At 41.3% G+C, this 27,362-nt stretch overlaps 1 protein-coding gene across 3 annotated transcripts in view; it reads right to left on the reverse strand.

Moving 5' to 3' along the window:
- The window catches only part of ZNF407 (zinc finger protein 407), a 368,187-nt gene that overhangs the window by 99,014 nt on the left and 241,811 nt on the right, over positions 1-27,362 (reverse strand). For 2 of the 3 annotated variants that reach the window (XM_072952344.1, XM_072952346.1), the window contains exon 8: positions 18,058-18,236. In XM_072952344.1, the coding sequence (XP_072808445.1) occupies positions 18,058-18,236 (179 nt within the window). Of the gene's footprint in view, positions 1-9,711; positions 9,875-18,057; positions 18,237-27,362 lie in introns of those variants that run through there. The other variant, XM_072952345.1, reaches the window with a different exon arrangement.

The raw sequence follows: 27,362 nt of genomic DNA on the forward strand, positions 1-27,362 counted from the left end.
TATTAATTATTTGACATCTAGTTCTTTGCCTTTCTCCTTCACACTTCAATTATTAAGTGTCTGAGGTTGATAAATAAAAGATTCTGAAAGCACAGTTAATTGTTTTAATAGTTCTACCTTGGTCTTCTGAAGTCAGATTATTATTGAGCTACTGAACATCATTATATATAGAGAATCTACTTGTTACCTTATACTTCATTTTTAAATAGAAAACAGCATAGTGACTGTCTATATATAAAGATCTAATTACAATAACGAAGATCAATTTTCTTATCTTTCCATTCCAATTTTACCATATATTCACTCTCAAGAGTCCAGATTACAGAATAAAAAGTAGTATAAGAGAAATTAGAGTGTGAAAGTCTAAAGGATGTTTTAGGTATGCATATTTAGATAAATGCCTACATAATACAAGTAATAAAAATTTTGCCCTAAAGTAACAATCATAATATATGATCCAAAAGGCATGTGTGGAACGTGAGACACATCACTGACCTCCCCTTCTGGATCAAAGGTGCCCCTAGACCCGCTGGTACTAAGCCCCGGGCCGCATCTTACCCTGCAGTGTCCCCTGTGTCCCTGTGGTCCCAGGGACTGTCTTCTCTCCTCGGGCTTTTGTAACTCGGCCAAGGACAGGTGGCCAGCTGGCTGTCTTCGCTGGGGCGACCACTACCTACCCCTGTTTTGCGTCGTGCAAACACAGGCGAGTTCCTCTGTGAACTTATCATTTTCTGGAGGTCATTCCGACCATAATTTCAGGCCCCAGCCACTATCCTGATGGTCCTTCTCAGGAAATTGGACCCAGTGGGAACGTTTTCTCCCTCTGCTTAGTCCATGGGTCAGCATTTTCCTCCCCTTGTAGTTCTTAATTCCCTTAAGTGGCAATTATTTAAGACACAGTTAGAGAAGGTGCAATCTACATCCATCCAATAAAACCTAAATATTAAAAAGGACAGAAAAAAAACTCAGCATGGTGACTGAGGATAAATGGCACAGTATTTAGCATTTGAAAGGTACCAATGAAGTGGTACATGAGTAAATGGACAAAATTTTTATAAAATGATTGAAGGTTTAAAATAATGAAGACAAAACAGGAGGGCATACTATGTGTCAAAGAGACAGAGCATCTTAGTTAAAAAAGGTTAATATCGCAGAGTCAAGAAATAGGTGGAAAAATCACTCTAATAGATACTGCCCGGAAATCAGCCCAAAGGTGGCAGATATAGAAAATCTAAACTTTATACTTTTAATAAGCATATGATGAAAATTAGCAGAGTAGTACTGTGGTCCAAATACACACCTTTAACAGAGGTAACCTATCTGTGCTGAAAGCATTACGCTTGGGGATGGTTTCACCATGCCTGTGGAAGGACTATCAGAAGCATTATCATCAGTGCATGGACATAAGAAATAAATGCATTCTAAGGTCAAAGGTCGTATAAAACCAACCAAACAAACCAAAAAACAGCCAAAGGAGAAAGGAAAGATTTCTGAATTGTATGTGGCCCATTCGTAAGCAAATGGAAAAATTACTAGAGTGGATAAAAAAGAGGAAATGAATGAAAAGGACAACCTATTCATGAAACACATTGTAAAAGCTCTGAATATGAGTCTTATGCAGATAAGAGCGTAACATATGAGCAGCGGGCACCGTGGAGCAAGCGCTTCCAGATCTGGAGAGTGGAACCTTGATAAACACACCCCCTTTTCCCACAGTCTGTGTTTAAGAGAAGGTAAATTACCTGTGAAATTTTAAGAACTAACTTAAACCTAGTTGCAGTCTTAAATTTTCACAACTTGACTTGGTTTTCAATCTAACTGACCATCTCCCTGGTACATCAAAAAGCAGTATTTTGCCAAGAAAATCCAACATGTGATGTCTATAAAATACAGTAGACACATTTAAAACTTCTGGGTTTAAAGTGGATTTTCATATATACAACTGAATTCATCCCATTAGGACCACTTTTAAGGTTTTAACTCTCACAATTAGGAAAGGTCTAATCTCTATAATAAATCTCTTATCCTGAAGCACTAAAAACAGTCCTGCTTCTGTGATCGAACCCTGCCTGATAAAACACTTCTGGGACGGTGACATTTAATCCAAATATCACATATAACACAGTCAATTATCTAGCATAAAACAGCAGCAGGAGAGCGGTTACACTGAAGCCAGTGGCTGGCTCCGCACCGCGTTACTAGCCTCGTAAGTTTGGTTCAGCGTTTTCACCTCATTTTTCCCTCACCATTAAGTTGGGGATAAGAGTAGAATCGGGTGGTTCTGAAAATCAAATGAGATGATACTCTTAAAAACAGCCTAATAATTTGGTAAATAGTGAGTGCTCATGCGAAATCATTATTATTCCATACAATATGCCAATTATTTAGAATAAAATGGAGTTAATTCAATGCTACTTTCTAAACTTTCCTATGCTCTAGCGAACAGAAAAAAAAATCGTGAAAGGGGCCAAAGAGGCCTAAATAAATCTGAAAAATAATACGGTAGCACACTGGCTTCCAGCAGGGCCGCGGAGCCACCACTTCCCTCTGTCCCGGGGCCTCCGCGGTCCTGCTGCCGATCTCGCCCTTTCAAGCCTGAGCTCGGAGAAGAGGGGTCCTCCCTGGTGCCCTACGTGGATCCCTTCCCGAAGCAGCTTGGACTTTTCCTAGAGAGACAGTAACTGGGTATTTATCTGTGTAGTTACTTAATTAATGTCTATTCTCCACTAAATAACTAACTTCGACTAAGGCAAGGGCCCAGCTCGTGCTCACGCCTGCATCTCTGGCGCCCGGCACAGGGCGCTGGGGGCGCTTCCCGAGGGGAAAAGGCCCAGCGCTTGTTTGGTGACAGGCCAGCAGGTCTCAACGTAAGAGCACTTACAAATCCTCAAGGAAAATGCCTACTCATTTCAGAACCTTAAGAATGTGTTTTGCCACACATTAAGAAGCAGAATATAAATGCCACGAACTCAAGGAAGCTTACAGGACCTTCCCCATTTAAAAAGTTTAAAAATTACTGATCTAACTTTTCGATGATATGATTCAGAAGTCATCACCAGATACAGCAAAAATGCTTTTCATTAACATCTGGAACTACTAAAGAAAGGTCAGAGGACCGTATTTCTGCAATTGGTTGGTGCTCTGCTAATCTGACTCTACAGGGCAATATCCTATAACTGGGATCATCGTATCACAATCTTCTAGAATTCTATGATTTGGGGTTTTACTAAGAATTCACATCAGAGAAAGGGGCCCTAGTATAGAGAAAGAGCCCCGCCCCCGAGGAAACCTTACAGGAACTTCGATTTGCTCAGGAGGTAGAACAGTGGGTCGGGCAGAGAAGACTGTCTTGTCCCTCACTGTGTGGAAGCTCCGGGCTCATTCAGAAGGGCACTGATGATCCCAGAAGCAGATGGCAGTGGAGCGTGACCAAATACGAAGACGCAGACAAAATGCCTGCATAAACGCACAGGCTGTACCTTCAGCTCTAACTCAAAACCTTTAGGCCAAATGCATTCAATTCTATCTGTATCATGATGATAAACTATTGTTTCTTATATGTTGAGTGGAAATGATTACACATACTAATGTAATAGGTGCATATCTTGACATCTTAATGCCTAGAAGATGAACACACCCAAATTGATCCTGCCATAAATAATAAAATACATAGCCCTGGATACCAGATGTCTTTTTCAAGGTAAAAAAGACATTTAAAAATTTGATACGTTCAAATGGAGCATAAAACACCCTGAAAATGTCTTTTGAACACAATTTCTTAGACACAGATAGAGAAATTGAGGTGAAAAAAGAAAATATATTAAGTGCTATTACAGAATTATATCTAAAACCAAAAGGACTTCTTTGGTAAAAGATTCATGAGATCTAAAACCATAATCACAAAAACCTTGTTTCATTATGTACAGGAGGAAAAGGCCAGAAATATGGACAAAGGATACATTAGAACAACACTGAAGGAAAACAAACAGAAAACACCCTCCAGCCTCACGCAGCCGCTTCTGAAGTGCGCTCGCTGTCTTCCTTCTCTTGATCCTCCGCATTTTACTCCACGTTCCATGCAATCCAAGTTTTCAGCTCGATTCCGGTATAATCACTCTCCTGACCTGAAGGGCCACTTCTGCCTCTCAGCATCCAGCCTGTCCCCTCTCCTCGCCTCTCTAACTCCTCAGTTCTTTCAAAATCAAGCACTCTTCAGTTTGCCTTCTTGCACTTCAGATTAATCATCTTCATTGACTCTTGAGTTGCAAAACTTACAGCCACTTTTCCGTCCCTGTAGCAAAACCTATTTCTAACACTTGCTTTAATGGCAAGAGTGCTTACAATTAAATGCGGACTTGACGGACTGCGTCTGGCACTCACTCCAGAGCGGACAGAGAGGACAGCCTTCATTTAAATGTGAAGTTCTCTGTCTGAATATCAAGATTAATCTAACAAAGCCTAATCATATCGATGGGTTATTTGTAAAACACCAAAGAAGTACCATAGTTCAGTGCTGACTGGATGCTCTATAAAAATGTCAGTAGATTCAATAAATATTTAGTTACTAAGATAAAGAATGTTAGAATATGATACTTAATGGGCTGATAAGCAGGAAATATCATGAAATTGGTATATTTTTTAAAAAATAAACTTTTTTTGAAACCAACTGTAATGCCACCAAACAGAATTCTAAAATTTCAAGAGAACTATCTGGGCATTTAAATGTCTGCTGTCCTTTTATCCCAATGGAAGTCCTTAAAGCACACCATCTATTTATTAGAAACAGTCTCTGTTTCTAATCAAGAGAACAGGGTATATAAACATGAATATGCAAGTGATGCTGACAGTGCAGGTCACTACATTCATATAAAATATAACTCAGAGTATCTACTCTTGTCACTCAAGAGCAACACCTACTGGCACAATTAAAAAGGACCTAGAAGACAGAGAGTGATTTCAGTTCAATATTTTATTAATTAAATACTTATAGAGCACTTAACATATGTCAGGCACTACTTTAAGCACTTTACAAATATTAACTGATTTAATCACTCCAAGATATTTATCACAAAAAGAAATTAACTGACATAAACCTTAGTCCAAGATGCAAAAGGATCTATTTCATGACTTCGAGATAGACTTCATTTAAGCCAACAGAATCCAAATCTGTCCTTGGCCAACATTTGGAAAGAACCTGGTTTTATAATTCATTCTAACCTCGTGAGTCAGACAATAAAGGTGGAGGAAATTCTAAAAGGTAGTTTCCCCTCGAAAGAGTTCTCTCTCAATTAAAAAAATAAAATTTATATTCAATGCCATATTAATACTTAATCTGTACTCACTGCAAAAGAGTCTTGCCTTTTCCTTTATAAACAGGAAATCACTTATGCCAGGTTTCTTATTTTAAGCATACATTAAAATTACGATTTTTCACAAGATGAAAGAATGACTTCCTGCCAATCACACTGACATGCTCCTCAGCAAATGGCACTAACAGCTGTGACGAGTGAACCTGTCTGAGCAAAGCTTTTTAAGACGGCTCTAGCCCAGCCATCAAAATACTATTTTATCTAGTTGGGCCTACGCTATATTCTGCCGCAGTAAAAGCTGCTGGGTGATTTAAGTGACTACTTTATCATGATGGATTTTCGTCTATTAAAAGAATATATAAGTGTTTTTAACCTTACTTAGAGATAGGGAAAAATGGGAAAATAAAGTGTAAGCATGTCCATAGGCTAAAATATTTTGCTCCTTCATGTTTTTCCTGAATAAAATAAACTTTGCAAAATCTTTATTCAAAAGATTAATACATTTCAAATGCTGATTAGCATGAATCATATAACATCTCTCTGGTCTATTTAATTTTAGAGTCTCAAGCCAATTAGTATAATTTCTGTATTAACTTCCCCATTTTCATTTTCTCCATCCCAATCAACTCCCCTCCCTAATGACCTCCCACCAGCAGAGTTACCTATTTAATATTTTCTAATACAGATATGTGCAGAAAAGACGTAAGATAAGGCTAATTGGGATCTTTTGTATTTGTAATTTAGAAAAATTTTAACTGTAGCAAAATGCACACAATATGCAATTTACCACATTAACCACTTTTAAGTGCATGGTGCAGTGGTGTTAAGTACGTTCACACTGTTCTACAATCAATCTCCAGAATTTTTTCATATCACAAAAGTGAAACTGTATACCTACGGAACAACATCTCCCTCCTCCCGCCCCCGGCCCCCGGCAACCACTCTTCTTCGTGCTTCTCTGACTTTGACTTCTCCAGGTACCTCATTTAAGTGGAATCCTACAGTATTTATTTTTGTGACTGGCCTATTTCACTCAGCATAATGTCCTCAAGACTCATCCATGTTGTAGCAGGTGTCAGAATTTCCTTCCCTTTTAAGGCTGAATAACATTCCACTGTACAGAGGGATGACATTTTTTTAATCCATTAACTCATTTATGGACATTTGGGTTATTTCTTCCTTTTGGCTGTTGTGAATAATGCTGCTGTGAATGTGGGTATACAGATACCTTGAGATCTGCTTTTATTCCTTTTGGATATATATACACTCAGAAGTGGAAATGCTGGATCACATGGCAGTTCTATTTTAAATTTTTTGAGGAGCCACTCTACTGTTTCTATAGCAGCCTACCACTTTGCAGTCCCACCAGCACTGCCTAAGGATTTCAGGTTCTCTACACTCTTGCCAATACTTGCTCTTTTCTTTTCTTTCTTTTGTTTTTTGCTTTTTTGTTTTAGATAGCAGCCATCCCAATGGGTGTGAGATGATAGAGCAATATTTAAGTGGATTTCTTAGCTAGTAAGAAAAATATGAATACAAAATACAACATTGGTGAGTATTATTTAAAATAATGGCAAAGCTAATCAGAGGAGAATCCTATTACAAGCAAAAAGTGAAAGTCTTTTCTTATTTATATAAAGGATCAAGAAATAAGAATTTCTGGTCACTTTATTTTGAATGTAAATAATGAATATCTCATTTTATTTGTTCATAAGATTTCTGAATGACTGGTTGTAACAACTGTAGGTACAGCAAGCTCTCCTCGGGAAGTCATTCAGGGGGACTAAACAGTGACGACTCAGACAGGTTCTCAGCGAGTTCACATTAGACCACAGAGCAGTAAAGAGACGGGACACCTAAAACTGAAGGGAAACGCAGGCATCCAATTACCAGGAACTTAAGGATAGAATTTAAAACCCACGTATGCTTAATTTTAGAAATCGCTATGGTAATAGAGAGGAAAGAAATGGACTCAAAGAAACATTGCCAACTGATGTTCAGCAGAAGCTCAAAGGCAATTCCACAGAGAAAAGATATTTCAACAAATATTGCTCAAAAAATAAGACATCTATATGCAAACAAACAAAAAAAAGAACCTTGACTTATATACCTCATGTTACACAAAATTGGACTCGATCAGAGAGAGAAATATAAAATGTGAAAGCATAAAGCTTCTAGAAGAAAATACAGGAGTTAATCTTGGTAACGTAAGTTAGGCAAATAGTGTTTAGAGACCATAACAAAAGTATAAACCATAAAGGAAAAACATTAATAAACTAGACTTCATGAATACTATAAACTTTTTCTCTGTGAAAGACACTGTAAAGAGAAAAAAAGAAGTCACCAGTTCAGAGAAAGTATTTGATACATATCTGACAAAAGTCTTATATCAAAAAATGTATTAAAAACTCTCAAAACTCAATAACCCAAGGAAAAAAGGGGCAAAATACTTCAAAAGATACTTCACCAAAGAAAATATAAAGGAGGTACAAAAAATTTTAATTTTAATGAAGCCTAATTCAGCTATTGTTTTCTTATATAGCCTGTGCTTTTGGTGTCATATCCAAGAAACCACTGCATAATTGAAGGTCACAAAGATTTGTTTATATGTTTTCTTCTAAGGGTTTTATAGTTTTAGTCCTTATATGTAAGTCTATGATAATTTATGTTCGGGATAGATAAAACAACATATGTTTACGAGAACGCAGGGGTTAGTGTGCAGCATCTGTCTGCTGAGAAGGCTGACAAGCAACGGGTACACAGAAGCAGTAAGTACACACAGCGTACGTATCTTGGTTTCTAAATACCTTTCTGCAGCAAAAGGAACCAAGGCTCTTGAAAGACAGACTGATCTTAGGACCAGGGCAGAGAAACCACAGATGACCCTGGAGCACATTTTAGTGCCAGAAAATAAAGAGATGCTCATAAATGGATGGAGGCACCTCAAAGGACACAGGGGTCCCCCTGAAACAGCCTGTAATGGCCAAAGTTGAAGCAGTTTGAGCAAGAAAATAAATAACAATGATTACAAGCCACAGAGTAAAATAAGTCCATACTGATAAAAATTAATAGAATAAAAAATAATTGGGAGAGAAGGGACAGATATTCCTTAAAGAAGAATTCCAATTAAATGCAGAAGGAATGAGGAAAAGAGAAAATGACCATTAGAACGCCACAGATCTTGCTGCAGTCAAGATCCACTAATGAATGTCAAAATTAGTGGGCAAATGCTTGAGGAGAAACAGGCTATTTGCATAATCTGAAAATATCTCCCCTGAGAAGTGTATTAATTAAAAAGGGAAAGCAGTAAATTTGTAGTGGGTAAGTATGGAGACACCACCTTCCTCAACCAATCCAGGTTCCATCATCTGCCACGATGTGCCCCTGGAATGCAGCACATCTATTCTGGCGAGTTCTTAAAAAACCTCATCTCAATCATGAGTAAACATCAGGCTAATGCAAAATAAGGGACAGCCTACAAAATAACTGACCCGTATTCTTTACAAGCGTCAAGGTCGTGGAAGACGATGAAAGACGGAAAAACTGTCACGGACTGGGGAACAGTAAGGAAATACAACAACAGAAGGGCATGTTGGTTCCTGAGCTGAATTCTGGAAAAGAAAACTGGCACAATGAAAAAACTGACGGAATCTGAATAGAGAATGTAGCTCAGGAAACAGCACCGTCCCAGTGCTCACGCCTTGGGTTTCGGTGACTGCACTGTGGTTACCATAATGCGAGCGTTTGGGGAAGCTGGGTGAAGGATGTATGGAAACTCTCTGTACAGTTTTCTGCAGCTTGTCTAAAAGTTTAAAATTATTTCAAAATAAAAACTTAAAACAAGGGAAACTTGATAAATGGTCATTTTCTCACTAAAAATAGAAATAAATGAAATTGTAAATTAATAATAATGTGCATTTTTACATCTTCAGAACTAAATTTCAGAGCTAATTAAACAGTATACCTAATTTTCCCTCATAATTTGAAAAACTTGCAATGCTATTCTTCACTAAGTGGCTTCACTGGCGACAGTAACCTGCTATGCAGTGTCAGCAGCAGGACATGGCAACACGTACCCCGTCACCTTCACATAAAATTGCATTTTATTTGGGGTAAAGATATGCTGTGAGAGTGTGTAAGTTTTTTAAATATATAAATTATATTGAATTAAACAGTTGATAAAAGGTCTGTATAAAAATAAAAGCCACATCAATTACATGATAAAATCATACTGCCCCCAGTATAACTTACCATAATCAATTTTTTTTCCCTTAAAATTTTGATAAATGAAGTTGTCAGGTGGGGGATAAGATCACAATTTTTTTTCCTTTTTGTTTTTTTAAAACTATTTTAACTTTCAGAATTCAGTTCATGAATGCTGCCAGTGTCAGTTCAGATAAGATCACAGTTCTGCCAGCAGATGAGGCAATCATACTTCCATGTGCCTGGAGAACCTCGTGGCAGCGAGGAAAGGAGCCTGGGAGAAAGTTTCAATGTGGCTCCAATCATACAGGCTAATCACACTGAGTGAGGCCTCCCAAGAAAGAAGAGGACAGAGCTTTTTCCTGAAAAAAAAAAATTTAAGCGTCACTTTAAAATTTCTCTTTAAGATCATGTGGCTGGAGGATGAGGCTGAGTACTCTAAAGGCTCAAGACCCATCAAAAATGACTAACTGAATGGATCGATGTGAATTTCAGATATTTTCAGTGAATTTTACCAGGTATTACTAATAAAAGCTAACTGTGTACTCTGACTTTATTTTAAATGTTATAAATGTCATTAAGGACTTGACAGAGCATTAAAACATACACTAGAAACAACACTATTTCAGGATCATATTCTTTTTTAAAAAATAGTTTTAAAAATAAAGTACAGTAAGTAACATACAAAGAAGAGAAATAATTAAAATAACAAATTTCTGTGCTGAGAAAAAGTTTTACATAGACGTCTTCTAGCCTTACCTCTGGATATATGCTCAGACTGTTAATATATGTATTACAGACATAACACATATACACATATGTAGTTATGAGATTCATTACTCTTAATACCTTGAAATAAATGCAAAAAATCATTCCAGTCCTTTCCATCTACTTTCTTACTATTAAAATATCAATAAAAAGCCCAGTATCAATAATAATTTTCAGAGCTCTTTCATATGTACTATTTAATTTGAATCTCATATTCAAAAAAAGGCTAAACAGTATTATTCATTTTGCAGCTGAGAATACAGACACAGAAGGCTGAGTGACTTGCTTAAAGTCACACATCTCAGTGACAAGAGGCAGGACATGAAAATCTAGGCCATTTGACTCTTTCCATCCATCCATCTAGCCATCCGCCAAGCTCTCTACCGGGCAGATGCACAGCTGTGAAAACACGTGCCCTAGTGTGTTTTTTTAAAATTATATTGTAACATGCTACCTCCTAGTACATGTTTTCACATTATCTGATGCCTTAAAACTCCAAAATATGAAGGTTTCTGTGATAAGAATTACACTAACCCATAGATGCCAGTTTTTTTAAAGCTCCTGTACATGCACGATTATATAACTGGAACACTCCTGAAGACAAACAGGCATGAACTTCGGTCAGCAAGTTAGCCTCCTGAAGATCCATTTTTAAACATCATTAAATTGGGAATAACACCCACCGAAGAATTTTGCTTTTAAGATGTAATGGCCTAAAGAAAAGTCTGGCCCAGACACTCTTACTACTCTTCCTCTTTCTTTCTCTGTAATTGAAAAGGCACAACGTGGCTGGGTAAAAACGGCAGCATGCTTCTCTCCTGCACACTAACCATCTAAGACAGGGAGCCATGTCCACTGCAATTCGGAGGACTGTCAGCAGCAGAAAGCAGACCAGATGGACACACAGTGGCAGCTTTCCTTAACCCTGCTCCACAGTGTTGAGCAAATAAAGGAAGTTTTTAGACATACTGAAGAAATGCTAGACAGAGCATATTTATTCTTAAGCAGATTAATTTTAAAATACTTAAGAATGTATAGTTAGAGAGTTCTGAAAAAAACCTATTTCAGTATATTATTCAATAAAAGAGAAATGGTGAAGAATGCAGAATTAGCTTAACTTATTGGTTAACAGTACATTTACTGATAAACACACAAATGAAATGATCCTGGAGGGCAATTATATTACAGAAAAAAAAAAAAGCACACTGATGGGAAAATACAGCTTTGACACAATTCACCCAATGACTGCAAAGCATGTAAGACAGTTCTAAACCTAGGGACTCCAACAGGAGTGAGGGAGAGAGCGGAGGGAAAGGCTAGCTCACAAAATATTGAATCCGCCCGCCCCAAGGGACACTGAGGACGCCGCCTTACAGAAGGCACCCGGGTGTGGAGACAGGAGTTTGAAAGAAACAAAGACATTTAGCAGCCATTAAGAAAAATAGTAAATTAACCCCTGGATGATGTCTGAGGTTAAAGAATCAAATTGCTGAACTGTTAATTATTTTAGGAAGTCTTTTGTGAAGTGGTGAAGTACCAGGAGACTGGAAAACAAGGGATCCAGTCTGAAGGTTAAGAAGAAAGAGGGGAGAGGCTGAAAATTATAGAGCTGTAAGTCTAACATCTATATTAGGAAATAAATTTGAGATGATACTTATGGATGAGCTTAATGATACATTTGGAGAAGTACAATTTAATAGGAGTGAGTCAGCATGGATTTACCAAAGGCAATCATGTCAGAAAAATTTTCGTTCCTTTTTAGGTTGAAGTAATAATTGGTTTATGTGAGGGAGAACCAATGAGAAACTGTCAGGATTTTCTGAGATTTTTAGACCTGTTCATAAAATGAATTATTGCATAAAAAGTCATGACGTGTGTCAGGGCACCCAACTAACAAAAGGGGATAAAAGCACCGGGGTTAAAAATAGAGGGCCAAAGAATCGGGGAAAAGACTGTGTTCCACAGGGCTCCATGTATCAGGACGCTGTGTTCTTCATTAATGGTGAAGAAAATCTTTTATGTTAGGAAATTTGAATATGTGGCTAAATGAGAAGGAATGGTTAAGATACGAAAACCTCTGTCTGATCTTAACCGCGACAGACCGAGTAACTGGGCTCAGAGGTGTGAAGTGTACTCTGCCGAAGGACAAGGGGACGTGCTTGGACAGAATAAAGGCACCAGTGAAGTACAGTTTAAATGGTACGGAGCTGGTTACCGTTAGAAAGAAAAAGGATTTGGAATTTTGATAAGAGTCAAACTTTCACACTCTTATTCTTATAACTGGGTAAGAGGAAAATGCTGTGGAATGCAGTCAGATAACACATGCTAAAAAGAATTTAAAAACCGACTATCTCAGAGAAGAATATAAAAATCCCCACTTGTGAAGAGAGGAGACAGAATCACGTGCTCTCACACTGCCCAGGCAAGAAGCTAATGTATATTACAAATGATTAAGTGTTCATGTATAAAACTGATGAAATCAAATCAATATAAATATGATAAAAAACCACATGACAGTAGAAAAATAAAGGTAATTAGGGAAAACATCATGTCATCACTTAATGCTTAATTTCCTCTAAAAAGAGAATGCCACGTGATTACTGCCTTTAGAAAGCGCATCAAAATTTACTACGTTTAAAGTCCGGTTTCTCAGAGGAGAACAGGAGACAAGTAAGTCAGCCCCGTGGTCTGCGCGCACAGCCCGCGTGGTGGGAAGGCGGCCACGCCAGCCCCGGGCCCTCCAGGACGCACCTGCCCGCACGCAGCGAGCCCGACTTCCGCAGCAAGCCCTCTCCACGCTGCAGGGGCCTCCCGTGGAGGCCGGCACTTGGAGTCCAAGAGAACGAGCATCTCCTCCTTCAAAGGCCCCATCGGCAGAGCCTCGCGCGCGCCCCTCGGCCCTGTCCTCCGCCGTCTCTCTCTCCACCCTCCCCTGGTCCCCGTGGGTTTTAAAGTTTTCTGAGATGTCACCACCCAAGTTCAACTGAAGGCCACTTGTACTGCAAACATCAAGTGTGTTTAATTCTTTCTCAAGGTGTAGTGACTGAACACCAAGCTCATCCACAGGTAAGAGAGATGGGAGAAGTACACCTGCTCAGGCTATGAAGCTCAAAGAAAGCATTTTTGAGATGAAGTGGATTTCATTAAATAGAAAAAAGTCATCATGTCCAGTGACAGAAAAAATTCTGGCCACTTGTAATTCGATGTCAGCTTTGTGAGGATTAGTGTGACTGTAAAATCTCATCACACTGGATCCAGAGTGGACCTAAACGAGCCTCTTTAGAAACTGAGGGGGTAAGGAAATCCTGCTCCAAAAGAAAATACATATAGAAAGGTGAACAACTCATAGAAGAGCCTGAGGAATTTTCCTCAACCGAGCACAGCCATGACCCAACACCAGGATGAGACTCGGAACCAGCACCACCGTCCCTCAGCCCTGCAACCGCTGTCCCGGGGAACACAGACCCCGGTTTCTAGCACCGCAGATTAGTTTGGGCTGTTTTTATATTTAATAAAAAATATGATCATACAGAATATACTTCTTTTTGTCTGGCTTGGTTCATGCAGTGATGTGATGTGAGACTTAGTCACACCGCCGCGCTAGCCGTAGCGCCTGCGTTCTCACGGCCGCAGGGTATTCCATTACGCAAACACGCAGACTTTCTACTTTCTACTTGATGGACACTTGGGTAATTTCAGTTTCTGACTATGATGAGTATATCAATAATTATATTAAGTATAAATAATAAAGTGAAAGGCTATTTCAAGTAAAAAATTAAAGTAGCAGCAGATAAACAGAAAGCAGCCACGCGCTGTTTATAAGGAAGCTGGTATAGCTGCACGGCATGAAGCACACCAGCAACAAGTCTTACTACAGATAAAAAGGAGGATTTCAGAATTATAAGGGACTATATATACATATACGTTTTTCATTATCATAGGTATGTATGTGTATAACATGATCCAAGTACCCAGTGATCTCTCTTTAAAATGATTTCAAAATTGTAGAATAGATAAACAAGATTACACTGTATAGCACAGGGAAATATACACAAAATGTTATGATAACTCACAGAGAAAAAAATGTGACAATGAGTGTGTATATGTCCATGAATGACTGAAAAATTGTGCTGAATACTGGAATTTGACACAACATTGTAAAATGATTATAAATCAATAAAAAATGTTAAAAAATATGTAAAGCCAAAATTAACAGAATTAAAAAGAAAATTAAATTAACAGGATTAAAAAGAAAACTAAGACAAATCCACAATCACAGGGGGCAACTTTAATACACCTCTCCGATACAGCTGATAGAGCCAGCGTTAAAAAAGAACCGGTAAGAATATGGACAATGTGAACAGGAAATAAATGAATGAGGTAAATGACACACAGGGAACACGGAATATAGCACCGAACAGCCCGGTCATTTCTAGTACATCTCAAACATCTCCCAAAGCTCACCACACGCTGGACATAAAAAGTGTCGACAAATTTCAAAGAACTGAAACAATTCAGACTATGGTCTGTAAGCACAAAAGCTGTAAGCTAGAAATCAATTTATATGAATTACTATTTCAATATTTAACAAAAAGATAATGAGAAAATCCCCAAATGCCTGGAAATCAAATACTACATTTCTAAATTATTCACTTCTATCTAAAAAAAAATATAAATAACCACTTGTACCTTGTTTTTCAAAAAAAAAGATACAACCATACCTGGAGCTCCCATACAGCCTTTAATTCTCTGGAGGACAAAATGAAAAATGGTATCGAGACCATTTTTCCAGTTCCCAAGAATTGAGGAAAAAAAAAAAGAATTATCCACAGGAGTAAACAGAGAAGAAACCTGGGCAACTATGGGTGCTAAGTGTCACCACCTCAGTTTACACACTGCACTGCTCTTCTAGATCCCATGGGAACGGGGCTGACGCATCGCTGCCCCCAGCCTACAGAGGGGAACCCTGAACCCGCAGGGTTACAAGTTTGCAAAGTCATTCAACAAGGGGACGAGAGCTGACGTTAACCTCCCCCCCAGGCCACACCCACAGAAACACGGAATGCGACAGCGAGGAGGGACTTCAGAGACGGCGGGGTCACCTTGATGTAGGCGCACAATCTTGGCAGCACCTTCTTCTACAGAAGTTTTCCAAAAAAAATTAAATACCTTATTTTAACATACACACTGCCAAATATCACCTCAACTAAAATTGAAAATGCCCCCGATGACATGACTGACAACCTTTCCTGTCGCTGTTGTTTAATGTCCCTACTCATGAGACCATTCGGTGTGCGACACACGTGCTATGGCCTGGTTGGGTCCTGAGTGACTTTTGTCTTGGGTGGTTTAAAAGAACTGCATCGTATGCTTCCCTGAGTCCTGGACGGCAGGGTTCCCAGCACACTAACCGTGCTGACCACAGACAAAGCAGCCGCCAGTATTCTGCAGGACTGGCTGTCGACCACTCCAGAGAGTCCACGCCACCGCGTGACCGTCCACAGCACGGCCCTCCAGGGACACGTCACCCGTGGCGCCTGGTTACTCCACCAGACCTCACGGGCGGAGGGGCAGCCACAACCTGATTCGACAGCTTATTTCCCATCGAGGAAGGCGTGTGTCACACGTTCTTACATGTATTACAGGTGATTCAGAATTATAAGGTTAAACAGGCGGTCTAAAATCTTTGCCTTTTTAAAGTTCCCTCTTCACCAAGCTAAGTTTATCAAAGCAAATATGTTACCGAGGAGCAAGGTTGCCACACCCAGGGCGTGGCACCCCACGTGGACCATATGGATTTCATTGAGGAATGCTATTCTGATTTAGGTAGAAAAAGTTTCTCACTTTTCTGTCATAAAAATATAAACAGAAAACTAGGATTTTGTGCACAAGAGCACTGCACCCACACAAGGAAACTAGGATGGGTTTTCTAAAAAAGATTTTTATACAAATGATTTCTCAAAACGGAACATTCGCATCAGCAGCGGCGGTGGTGTAAGCAAAGCAGCCCGAACTGTGCGGAACAACAAGAGGAGTGTGTTTCTTTGGTCTGCAATTAGCTTCCTCCCCCTTTCTTTAGAGTTTACTTCGTTTAAAAGTTAGAGACACTTTATTTTGGGAAAATAACCCACTTTTAATGTCTAACGGTGCAATGGAAGAGGAGACAGAACACGTCAATCCTGCATCTTGAGAAGCAGGTGTAGAGACGCCACCATGAAAATGGTACCTTGCTGCCAACCCACCATCAATTTAGACCATTTGTTTGGCCATTTCTTGAAGCATCACCTTGTAGGCAATATTTCTGGCACCTGTATTGTTGTGCAATCGTATTAATAAAGAACCACAGGTACTGATGGCAGTAAGATGTTTCCATTTGACTGTCTCTTTGTGAACTAAAGCTGATAAACCGTCTAGTGCAAAACCTTTTCAGTAACAACCTCATCAAAACACAGAGTATTGACTTCTGTTTCTGTTTTCCAAAAAAAGCCCTGGATGCAACAGAGATGACCAAATCAGACATTCACCTTAATGTCTTAGGAGAGTCCATCATACGAGCACAAACAGAGAAATGTGGAAGAACACATCTGAAGAAAACAGATAATAAGCTTACATGCAGGTAGTGTCAAATGTATTCAGAACATTTTACTCCAGCTCAGATTACCCCCCAAGTTCTATTTCCTTTAACCTAGACGTTACAGGAGCAAATATCGTTTACATATTCTGCAAAGGGAGCCCTGCATTTTGGGTGGGATTTCCCAAGACTCTCAGACATTCTTGTCACATCTCCAGCATCACCACCATGCGAGGCGCGGCCGTGCTGTGCCAAGAGTTTCACAGCCGTTTTCTTTTAAAATGCCCTCAGTAACCCTTTAAATAGACACCACCACGTGTCTTCAAGGTTATTTCATGGACTTAGCCTCCCCGAGGTCATGCAGCCAATAAAGGGAAAAGCAGAGTTTAAATGCAGCTCCAACTGATCCCAAAGCACCTGCTTAAACAGCCCCTAGATCAACCGGCATTATTTGAATACAGCTCTGTCTGGGCTACACTTCAGAACTCCTCTAAATTTCCTGCGGGTGATACTTCCTCAGAGAGGCCCCACCCTGAGACTCCCGTCGCCTGGCTGTGCCACCCGTGAGACAACACCAGGGCCTCACCTGTGCACTGAGCACCAGGCTGGGCCGCAGGAATCGGTGAACCCAGCTCTGCGGCTGTTGCTGCATCTCTGGTCCTTCCAGAGCACCTGATGTCCAACCCAAGGCGACAGTGATCTGAGAGGCCTCTGCCACCACCAAGACTCCCTAAAGCCCAGGTGACGGTCCCTCCTGGTTCCTGGGACCTGCGTGGCACCATGTCACCCCATCTGGGTCGCCCTGCGCCCTCCTCAGGCTTCACCAGATGATGGTGGTACAGGGGATAGGGCCTTACCCTTTAAATCATGAACATTTTTCAAAAAAATTTAAAATCTTATCAATTAGCCAAAATATGAAGCTACTACTGCTGCTTCAGATCGACCGCGTTTCGAGCACCTGCTGTCACTAACTCTGTTGTCCTGGGCTGACTATGTGCCATGTCTGCCCTTGACGTGAACAGACCCGGTCTCGCGGGGAGTGGGGTATGCGCGAGTGTGCTTCTTACAAGCCTTGTAAGTCGTGAAGACACGGTCACGCCGGCTGCTACGTTTAAACAAATGCTGGCAAGTGGACAGCCGGCTCAATCCCTACCATGCCGAGTGACACGAAAGCCACGGCGCTCACGGGGCCGTTTCAGCGCTCACCCGCGTGTAGGTAGGCCAGGTCGGGGTTGTCCACGTCGGGGTGCTGCTCCTTCAGGTGGTTCCGGAACTCCGCGGGCACGTTGGTCCCGTGGTCGCACCTGGGGCAGTTGTACATCTTGACCCCCTCGTGCTTGCCCGTGTGCAGGATGTGTTTGCGGATATTTTCAGCACAGTTTGACCTACAGGGTAGGAAAGAAAAGGAAGCGGAATTCAGGGCAAATCAGTAACACGTGCCCCCAAGTCATGGTACCAGCTCCCACGCCCGCGGCCTCGCCACGTGTCCGGCCCCAGGCCGAGGGCCGCGCTCGTGTCAGACTTCACTGGCAGGACACGTGAGTCCTACGGGGCGAGCAGCTCCCGTGGACGTGGGGCTGATTTTTGGGTTGCTCTTTCACCTGAGCAACTCATTTTTTTGCAGAAGTGGAAGCACAAAATCCCCAGTTCTATGATTTTAACATCAAATTCCTCTGGTACCACATGAGGGCAGTGAAGGAGTCTCCTTGCTCCCGAGCACACACCTTGCACCCCTGAGGAGCCCTGCAGAGCAGGCTCTGTCACCGCCCCTGAATCTAGAGCGTGAAGGAAACAGAGACGCTTTGGCTTTCACGTTCTGTCAAGTGAGCTGCTTCTGACCAAGGCTCTAGAACAGCTGGAAGATGGAACAGTGGCTGGAAGCAGCCCCTGGACCCCACGTCTGGGCTGTGCGCTAAGTGCCAGCGTGTTTCCCGTGCTGATGCAGGTTTTCAACAGTGATTTCAGGGCTGAAAAACACAATTGAGGGCCCGTGTATCTCACACCAAATTGTCCCTGAAAACAGGTTCCTCTCCCACTGTTTCCTGCAGATGCAGAAACGCAAGGCCTGCAATGACCAGAAACCTGGGGCCAGGGTGCTGCTCGTGAGGCCCCTGGTCCCCAACCACACCGGCCGCTTTGCTTCTGTCCGTGTCGTTGTTGGAACAGGAGTAAAAGGCATGCAGGTGCATGTGGGACGTGCTTAACTAGAAAGAAACACACCCTCGGGATGGCCTCCGATTTCCTACAGGGAGAAATTAAACGCCAGAAGAAATCAAGCATGTGTTTGTCAGTCTTTGCTGAAGGTATTGCTGCGGAACAAAACCCTGCAGGATGACGGTTGAAGAAAAGCTTCTGTGTCCGCATGAGGGAAGGAAACGGCTGGTATTTAGCAAATACGTTTCATAATGCACTTGTTCAGATTCTGGAAGACTCCACACAGAAGCTCTGTGGGCTGCCCCAGCACCTCCAGGCGGGGCTGCGTCTGTGTGTCATACCTGCCTGCACAGGGGACGCACCCCGGGGTGCGCTGTCAGCCCCGGTGGTACAGTAGCCACTGCATCGCTCACACGTCACAGCACAAACATCCTAGAAACTCTGAGACTCAGCAGACATGCTAGCTGGCCGCTCGGGACAGGAGCACAGTGAGCAAGTGTCATCTAAGCCAGCGGGGCTCCGGACAGCGGCACCAGGCCTTCTGCACATGGGTGCAGCTGACTGGCAAGTTCCGTCCTCGTGGAGGGGCGTCCTGCCCCGCGGGGACGGTCCCACGATGGGACCCACGCCCAGGCCAGGTCCGACACCACGTGGACAAGGCCAGCTCTCCACGGGCAGGAAGATGAAGTTACACGGATCCGTCTCCACCCAGGAACATGGACACACACATGGAATGTCAACGCAGTGACACGGCGATGCCCACTTCCCTCTTTTTCCAAATATATCTTAATGATTTACATATTAATATTTACATTAAAAAGTTTTAAATAACAGCAGAGGAAGAGGAGGGGGAGGAGGAGGGGGAGGGGGGCAGAACTAGAACAGAGATTTCTCAGCTGTTTCCAGCTTGCCCTCGGCGAGGGCTCTGCCAGTTTCTGTGCCAAGTTCCCCCTAGCACTCAAGACTAAGTGAATGTAAGACAGTTGGCGAACACATGCACACACAGCTTATCTCTGTTGTTTGCTGAATTACCAAACTTGCTTTTCACATAAATTCCCTATTGTTAATTAATAAGCACTGTCATGGGGTAAAAATGGGTAAGAACCTGGTGATCCGTGTGCCTGACCCCGGCCGGGCACTTCGAGGCCATCCCAGGACCCCCCGTGGTGGAGGCTGTGAGGGGCCAACCGGGAGGTGCGCTGTCGAAGGTACAGGGCTGGGGGTGGTTAAGACAGACCCTGAATGGAGGTTTTTGTGTTCAGGGGCAGGTGTCTCAGGCCACCACAGCCCTCCTTCCTCATGGTATTTACATACCAAAGATACTAGCACCTTCGAAGGAAAGGGCGGGGTTTCAGAGTCTCTGAAATGTCTCAGTATCCTCGGAACAAGTAACAGCCCTGCCTCAGGCTGACAGAAGCAACAAGGAAAACATCTGAAGGCAAACGAAGACCAACGTCCACGTCTGTGATAACTGAAAGAGGACCATTTTTTAATTCCCCAACTAGCTGCGTGGACTGTTGCAACTTGCTCCCTAATTCTGCAGATCTCCCATTTCTTTTCCAGGGCATCACTGACACCCCGAAATTCACCCGTTTACTGACATCGGGGAGTGAAAACAAAACCTACTACTGCACGGAGCGAGCACTGTTCTAGGACTGTTGTTCCTTTGGTGCCTCCAGTGTTCCTTCCTCATGCAAAGAGCTAGGCACTAGGAGTCATCAAGGACGATCGCCGCCCATCAAGGGAGGAAATTAAAGTGACGGAAACACACACATTTCAGGCACGATGCGCACTTCACTGGAGGGCAGTGTAAGCAACGAGCCCTGGTCTTCAGCGAAGGAAGAAAGAGATGACTTTGAAAACAGAATATTTTTTTTTGAGAAGGGTGTATCTTGGATAAAAATAAACCAGCATCTCTTAGTAGGTCAGCAGCACGTGGAATCTAACAATCGGGAGATTGTTAACTATTACTGAAGTGAGCCCAGTCGGGAAGGGCGGGGTAAGAGGCGAGAGGCTTCTTTTCACTTACAAATGCAGACTGAGACAAGAGAGAAGTGCTGCTGAACTTGGTGCTGTAGGTTAAGGACCATTCCATACATATACTTAATACCTATTTGTTTTTCATTTATGATATACATACACTATATAAATATATTATATATATAATAATATATAAACTTTACATAAATAATACATCTGTCTGTATATAATTCTATGTTTTATACACACATATAAAACATTAAATACATGCAAACAGGAAGGAAAAATAGTCGATGTCTGTCTGCAATAGAAAAGACGTATTTCATATATTTCGTAGTTAATGGCATATTTGTGTGCTATCATAGTCTACTCTTCTGCATCTAATGCCATGCAACATAAAATTTTTTAAAATACTGGGACAAAAAGGAACCTTTCACAACTATAAAGATCAAACTATTCCAATCCAAGCCTAAAAACTAAAAGCTATAACATACTATAACAATATTGTTTAAAGCCTCACACCCACAAAAGAGGGGCAAACTGGAGCCCCTACACCTGAGGCCGTCACAAAACAGACAGCTGATGACGCAGCAAAGTCACAAGATCCAGTGAACAGGAAACAGACTGGATTCCTTCAGCTAAGAAACTCTGAGTGACTGTCAGCCCCAAAACGGTATTCTTCCCCCAAACAGAGCGTACAAGCAGGACTTGGACCGGTGACCTGGAGCAGGAGGAAGGAAGCACAGGCCGTGCAGGAAAAGTAAGAAAGTCCTCAGGCAGCATTCCAAACAGGGTCAACTCTGCGTTATGCAACTTAAGGAAAAAGAAGATTAAAAAATTCTACTGAATATTTTTTCCTCTTTTGATGTGTTATTTTGGTTATTAAAAAAAACGCACCACTGAAGTTGTTGAAGAAAGGTTACCTCCACACTTCTCAAACATCAAAAAAGTCTAACGGTGGACAGGGCAGTGAAGTCGCCCTCTGCCCTCTGCCCCCTGCCCAGAGCTCCCTCACTCCGCCAGGGACGCAGGATCCCGAATTTCCTGTCAATCTTCTGGGAGAATTAAGAACAAATTTTTCAATCTGCAAATAGACTGTATCTTCTTATCTCCCCCTTCTTTCACATAAACTTGTTGGCATAACACATCAGCACCTGACTTCTTCCCGATGACAGGGCATGGGGACCGCTCCATGTGAGTACACAAGAGCAGAGGGTCCTGATGCCTCTTTCTGCCCTCCTCCACCCCCTTCCCTCCTTCACCTTCCTCCTCTCCTTTGTTAATAGCCACGTGGTATTTCACAATAAGGACAGAGATTCTCTATTGATGAGCATTTAGGTTATTTCCAATCGTTTGCTAGTATAAACAAGGTTGCAATGAATAATCTCGTGAAACACTTTCCATTTCTCAAGATGCCAAGAGAATCTCATGATGCCAAGTGGAATTGCTTCAAATGTCAATGGGCATATGCTTTTGTGATTTTGATAAATGCTGCCAAATTGCCCTCCAGAGGAGTTATCACAATTTACACTTCCACCAACAATGTTTGAGAGAGCCTGTTTCCGCACATTCGTGCCAATGGAGTGTGTTGTGTTACTAAACTTTCAAATTTTTGCCAATGTGGTGGGTGAAAAATGGTAGCTCACTGGGGTTTCAATTTTTAATTTTTCAAAGTTTAGTTTGCACTTCTCTTATCATGAATAAAGTATCATTTCAAATATTGAGCTGTCTTATGTATTTTCTTTTCTCTGCAATATCTTTCCATATTTTTGATCAGCTTTTTTTTTACAGGGTTGTTAGTCACTCTTTTATAGATAAAGGAGATCGATTCTGTCTATGACAGAAGTAGCAAATACTTCTCTCTTGGTTTCAGACTTTGCTTATGGTATCTTCTGAAAAGCAGAAGTTTTTTTTTTTTTAATTTTGTTCATCTTTTGTGCTATGGTTTCCTTAATCGAAGGTCATAAAAGAACTGTCCCAAATTTGGTTCCAGTACTTGGTTAGTCGCATTATGTCTCATTAAATATTAGATCCATTTCAAAGTTCTCCTAGAGTGTGGGGCAAAGTGTGGATACAGACTGCAAGCCAGATCTCTCAATATGATTTATTAACAGTCCATCTTTCCCCCACTGACTTGAAATGCTACTTTCATCAATATTTTATTTATTTGAAGCTAATTCTAAACTTTCTGTTCTAGTCCACTGGTCCATCTATGCACGTGCCTGTCTATTACAAAGAACCGGGTGGCAGGAGGGTCACATCTGGTAGAGTCCATCCTTCTGCGCTGCTCTTCTTCCTCCCAGGTCACAACTTCTCACCCAAGCCACCATGTCGTCAGTCACAAGACTGTGCTTGTGAGCTGGGGTGGCAAACATCGTGAGTTAACTAGGGAACCAGAGCCTGGGCCAATAATACAGGCGTGTCACTAAGACACAATCAGGTAATTCCTACGTATTTATTGTTACGAACTGGTAATACTATCTCACCGATAAGGAAACCAAAATGCAGAGAGCAAGCGCGCAGGGGCGTCACGTGCTAACGTGCACGCAGAGATCCCAGATGAGTATTTGTTTCCCAGTCCCCACGGAAGCCACGTATCTGCCTCATCACTCGCAAACTTCTCGTGCGAAACTAACGATTGTCTTGCTCTATTGCTAACAATGTGGCATGTCATCTACGTAAACTGACATTAAAAATTCTGAAGGTTCTACTTAGAGAAATATGTTAGCTTTGTTTAACACTTTGCCTCCATACCTTCTGACCATGGAGTATTTTTTTTTGTTATTGTATGGGAATAATATATATATTACATACATGTATACACACACACACACACACACACACACACACACACACACTATATGTATCTCATCAGGCCGTGATGAGGATTAGAGTAAATGATATTAAACATGTTCAGAAAATACCATAGGTACTTATATTCATTTTTTTATTACTATTACTAGTTTTTCTATTGAATGCAATACAGTTCAACTATCTGGATCATTATTAGCAATCTTCTCACTGTATATGGAAAATAATTTCAATTCGTTTGAAAAATAGATTCCCCAGTTATATAGTGTATGCATGCATATACATTTAGAAATGCAATTTCTCTTTATGCCTGTTCAGAATATACCTTTTGAACTCATATTCTTGAAAATAATTACACTGTAGTTAAGTTAATGTACTGGAACAGGTGTATTATACAGTACATGTATTTATCTAAGAGTTCAGTTGAAAGAGGCTTCTACTGTATCTTTAAAACAGTAATCCAAAATTAATAAGGAATTTATATAAACTAAATTTAAGATGTTTTCACGTTTTTTTTTAAACCAGTAGTATTTAATTATAAATTCACTGGGCAAAAACTGAGCCTAAGAAAGCTTGGGAAATCTCTGAGGGAGAAGAAAGTAAACCAGCAAGTCACTGCAGGTGGAGGATGGTGCCCCAACACAGCAGCTCAGGGCTTCTGTCCCCATTTACGTAACATGGCCCCAACACACAGTCCTCTGCCACTTACGTTCTCACTAAAGGACCCATAAGGAAAGCGTCCAATAGTCTTAGATGACTAAACAGTTGTGCTGGTTAAATTTGAAATTGGTTAGAAGCTACAAGTATAAAGAACTTGATATTCCTCTGGCTAAAATGGAACATTTTATCAATGATGTTTAGCAAACAGATGCATATCACTGGGATGCTAAACCCAATACATCACCAGGACAGAGAGCACAAAGACCCAAGTGTACAAGGGATACAGATGTCACTTCAGATCAAGGAGGAAATGATGCGTTATACAACAAATGGTGTTCACTCAACTGCTACCACACGGGGAAAAGCAAGGTAGGCTCTTAAGGTCCTATACCATGCAAAAAAGAAATGCCATTTGGATTTTAAGATTAACAGAAGAACAATAAACTATAAATTGTAAATATGCTAAAAGAAAATATTTTTATAATCTTAGGTTGGAAAGAGCTTTCCTGGAAAAAATTCAAAACCCAAATGCTATTAAAAATGTAGTAAAATATACTTCATAAAAGTTAAAATTGCTATATAGCATAATATATCATAAATAAGGTTAAAGGACAGGGCAAAGAAATGGATAAAATCTATGTAACATGCATAAAAACAAATGATTAGTATACAGACTACAAAATGAGTACCTATGATTAATAAGAAAAAGGTAAAGATCTCAAAAACTGAATAAAAACGTAAGCAAAACTTCATAACTGGAGATCTACAAATGGTTATGTAAGCATTAAATGACTCTAGTAACCAAGGAAATACCAATTAAAGCCTAAGGTAACAGAAGGGCAAAACTTAAGAAGCCTGACAGCATGAACGGTGAGGAAAACGAATACCACTAGGAAGTGTCAGCAAAGGCTCTGGAAGACGTTTGACGATAGCCTTCAAAGTTGAAATATACACCTACTCGTGGACTTAGGAGTACAATTTTTGGAAATATCCACAAGGAGAATCATTAAGCCATTATTTATAACAACTAAACACCAGGGGAAATCTGAAAGTAGATGTTTGCTGACAGAGGAATGAGTCGTTAATCGGTGATGATCTGCACTAAAGATTTCTCTACTGATGAGAGGCAAGGGTCAACCTGTGAGCCAGCTTCCCAGAGTAAGAGCTGGTCTCCTACAGAGCCCCATGGAAGCCAGCTACATCCTGGGAGGACACTGGGAGAGCAGAGCCTGGTCACAGAAGAGGGTGTATCCCCCAACCATGAATGTTTAGTGGAAGCAGAACAAGGCAAGAGATCTGGCAGGCCAGGCCACGGGACGGCCCCAGCAAGGCCATGGAGGGTGGACGCCCCAGTCATCACAGAGCCTTCCCCAGCCCACCGCTGGGCACTGTCGTGACCCTGAGTGTGACTCCCGAGTACCACAGGCACAACAGGTACAAGAGGAGGAGCAATGGCAATGCGCCCGTCTCTAGGTCTCCCAGCCAGTGCTGTGGGAAAAGGCCTGGTGTGCACGTGGCTCATCAGTCACCCTTCTGTGTGGGACACAGGCCATTCAGCAGAACAAGGTGGACCTGTGTGCTCCCATGGAAAGACTTCCAAGGCATTCTGTTACGTTAAAAAAAATAAATAAAGCAAGTCCCAGATAATACATATACAGATCTTTTCAGCTTCTTAAAACTATATAATATACTCATGCAGATATATAAATGCATTAACACAGTGATCACCACGTCACCCAAATGTGGGTGACAGTTGTGTTTCCCGGGGGCACCTGATGCACGGTGGGTGATCAACGTGTTAAATGGATATGAGAAGAAAGCCCAGCAAACTACAGAGGGTAATTCCATCCACAGAAAGGTTTTGACGGAGGGGACGTCCACATCTGCTCAATATAATTCTGGATCACTTGGATCATTCATGAGAACATCTTTATGTTTTACTCATGTAAAGCAAATATAATCAAAACATGGACTCTAAAAACAACCGGGCTGCGCAGCACACGCGGAATGTAAGTGTCATCAACACTCAAGCCGCAGAGCTGAAAGGAGTCGGTGACTGAGGGGGACCCTTAAGTGTGAAGACTCTCGAGTTTACATGGAGGTAACTCAGCCTGATGAGCCAAGTAAAAGACTTAAGCAAGGTAAGTTGTAAAGGTAATCACCTAGGAAACAGGAATGAACACTAAAAAACACAGGGGAGAGAAGAGAGGTGAGGCGATAAGCGGGATCTTGAGCTACCTTTCTGGTCTGTGACAATAGCCAGATGCTGCTATGAACCATGAAACAGAGACTAAGCAAAGGTCCTGGGCTGCCTCCAGCAGGACCAACATATGAGCGGTCACAAGTGGTTATCTCAGGAGAGCGGGGCGTGAAGAGGATTTGGAATGGAGGTTAGTAAGACTCCGCCTTTTCTCAAGATACTGTTCAAACAATGAAAACAACACACAGTAGTGGTGAGTTTTATAGGCACCTAAGTAAAATAGGTATTTAAGAACAATGGCATAGTTCACTACTTACAAAATTATCCAAAGCCTTTTTTTTTTCTTTCCCTAAGACAAAAAGGATTTACAGAAATCAGAGGTAATCACAAAACAGAATCTTCTGAACATTTTCTGCAAAGCCAAATTTTAACTGAACAACTTCTGGATCAAGTTCCTCTAAAGTCTATGTTTTCTCTTTCTTCCTTCCTAACTGGTGGCTAACTGTAAAATAGGACAACGCCTATCAAGTCACTTGTTTATTATTTTCTGATTCTTTGAAATCAACTGCTTTGACGATAAAAACAGATGCACATTAATTTTTCCTCCCCATTTCTCAGCTATAATGATGCTAATATTATAATGTGATACACAGTGATGTGCATCACCTGATGCTAAAACAGAACAGCCTCACAAGAGAAAGGAACG

Source organism: Vicugna pacos, chromosome 30 (assembly GCF_048564905.1).
Source record: "Vicugna pacos chromosome 30, VicPac4, whole genome shotgun sequence".
NCBI lineage: Eukaryota > Metazoa > Chordata > Mammalia > Artiodactyla > Camelidae > Vicugna > Vicugna pacos.